Genomic DNA, 1,460 nt, shown 5'->3' with positions numbered 1-1,460 from the left:
GGTAGTTGCAATAGCAGTAGGTAGACCAAATGCTATAGATCCACTTGCACCAGATGAACCCTTTGACCAAAGGCATTGGATAAGTCAATTAGAACAGACGAATGATGCGAAAGTAAAAGTGCCAGAAGAGGATGCCGATAAGTTTACAGCAGAATTACACGACCATGAAGGTGCAGCAGCACTATACAGTAGGTTGAGGCCCTGGGTTGACATGAAAAAGCTAAAACAACACTGTAAACATGCAGTAGATAATTGTCAGGCGTGTCAACAAGGCAAAACATTTGCAGGTGACAGACAGCAATGGCATTCTTCTATTCATAAACGCAATACACAGGTTCCCTTCGCCAAAGTAAGTGCTGATATAGTGGGACCTTATAGGTCCTCGAATGGAGAATCATTAATGTATGCGGTGACAGTGATTGATAGTGCAACTGGATATGCATTGGTGAAACCTACAAAACATTGTCCCACCAGTAACGATATTGTTGAATTGTTCCAATATCTTACTGAGGTATTTTGCACTGTGCCGTTAGTGGTGCATACTGATAATGGGTCAGTGTTCGTCTCTAGTAGATTTTCGACATACCTGAGATCGATTAAAGCAATACATGAGCGGTCTGCTGTGTTTGCGAGTTGGTCAAATGGGAAAGTCGAACGACTGCATAGAGACATAAACGCTTATATACGATGTTCGAATAGTGAATCAACTCTAACGTATAATAATTTCGCTAGCATGATCAAGACAGCAGTCAGACAACATAACACAATACCTCGAAGAGATGGTTTGAGTCCCCATGATAAGGTATTCAGATTCAAGGCTGAAGTAGAACCATTAAAACCAGTCGAGTTGAGAGCTGGATATAATGACGTACTTTCAGTAAGCAGAAATCCTGAGAATTTGCCTGAAACATTGGCCAAAGGTACTGAGATTTTATGCAGAAAACATACTCAGGGATCGAAATATGAACCTGATTGGGAGAAAGTTCATGTGATCCGACGAATAGCCTTGAATATGTACGAAGTAACTGCTAAAGATAAAAATGGGCAATTGTATGCCCGTGTAGAACATACTAAGAATCTTAAGCGCCTAACACCTACATCGCAACCATCTGCTAAAGCCGCTAGTGATAATCCCGTTAAAAGCAGCGATGAACAATTGCCAGATATATGCGTGCAAAATAACGGAAAACAAGAAGTTGTAAGTGCACAAGATTCAAACAACACAGATGATGTCCTCAAACCCTTGAATGGATTTGAATTACGACGCTCGGCTCGACTAAGAGCCTTGCAAAATAAAAAAGGGGGCATGTGATGTGCCACTCTTATAACACAAGTATTGTCCCTTATCTGTTTGTCTCCATTATTGCTTAGCTCACACAATTAGCTGTAGTCTCGTCGATAATAACAGTTTCTCTTACCTACCCCCTGATATTATTCCTGTTGGGTTCTGAAGTATCACA

General features: G+C 41.0%; 1 protein-coding gene across 1 annotated transcript; it reads left to right on the top strand.

Annotated features, from left to right (window-relative positions):
• Positions 1–259: 259 nt before the first annotated feature.
• On the top strand, positions 260–1,312 carry Pmar_PMAR013949 (hypothetical protein; the record flags this gene model as incomplete). Its single annotated transcript, XM_002786234.1, has 2 exons — positions 260–349; positions 953–1,312. Coding segments are annotated over 2 exons (450 nt in total), but the record flags the coding sequence as incomplete, so codon positions are not given.
• Between the last annotated feature and the right edge of the window lie 148 nt (positions 1,313–1,460).

Source organism: Perkinsus marinus (genome assembly GCF_000006405.1).
Source record: "Perkinsus marinus ATCC 50983 genomic scaffold scf_1104296931834, whole genome shotgun sequence".
NCBI classification, from domain to species: domain Eukaryota; phylum Perkinsozoa; order Perkinsida; family Perkinsidae; genus Perkinsus; species Perkinsus marinus.
Note: the sequence above shows the minus strand (reverse complement) of the source record. Positions and strands in the feature narration are given on the sequence as shown.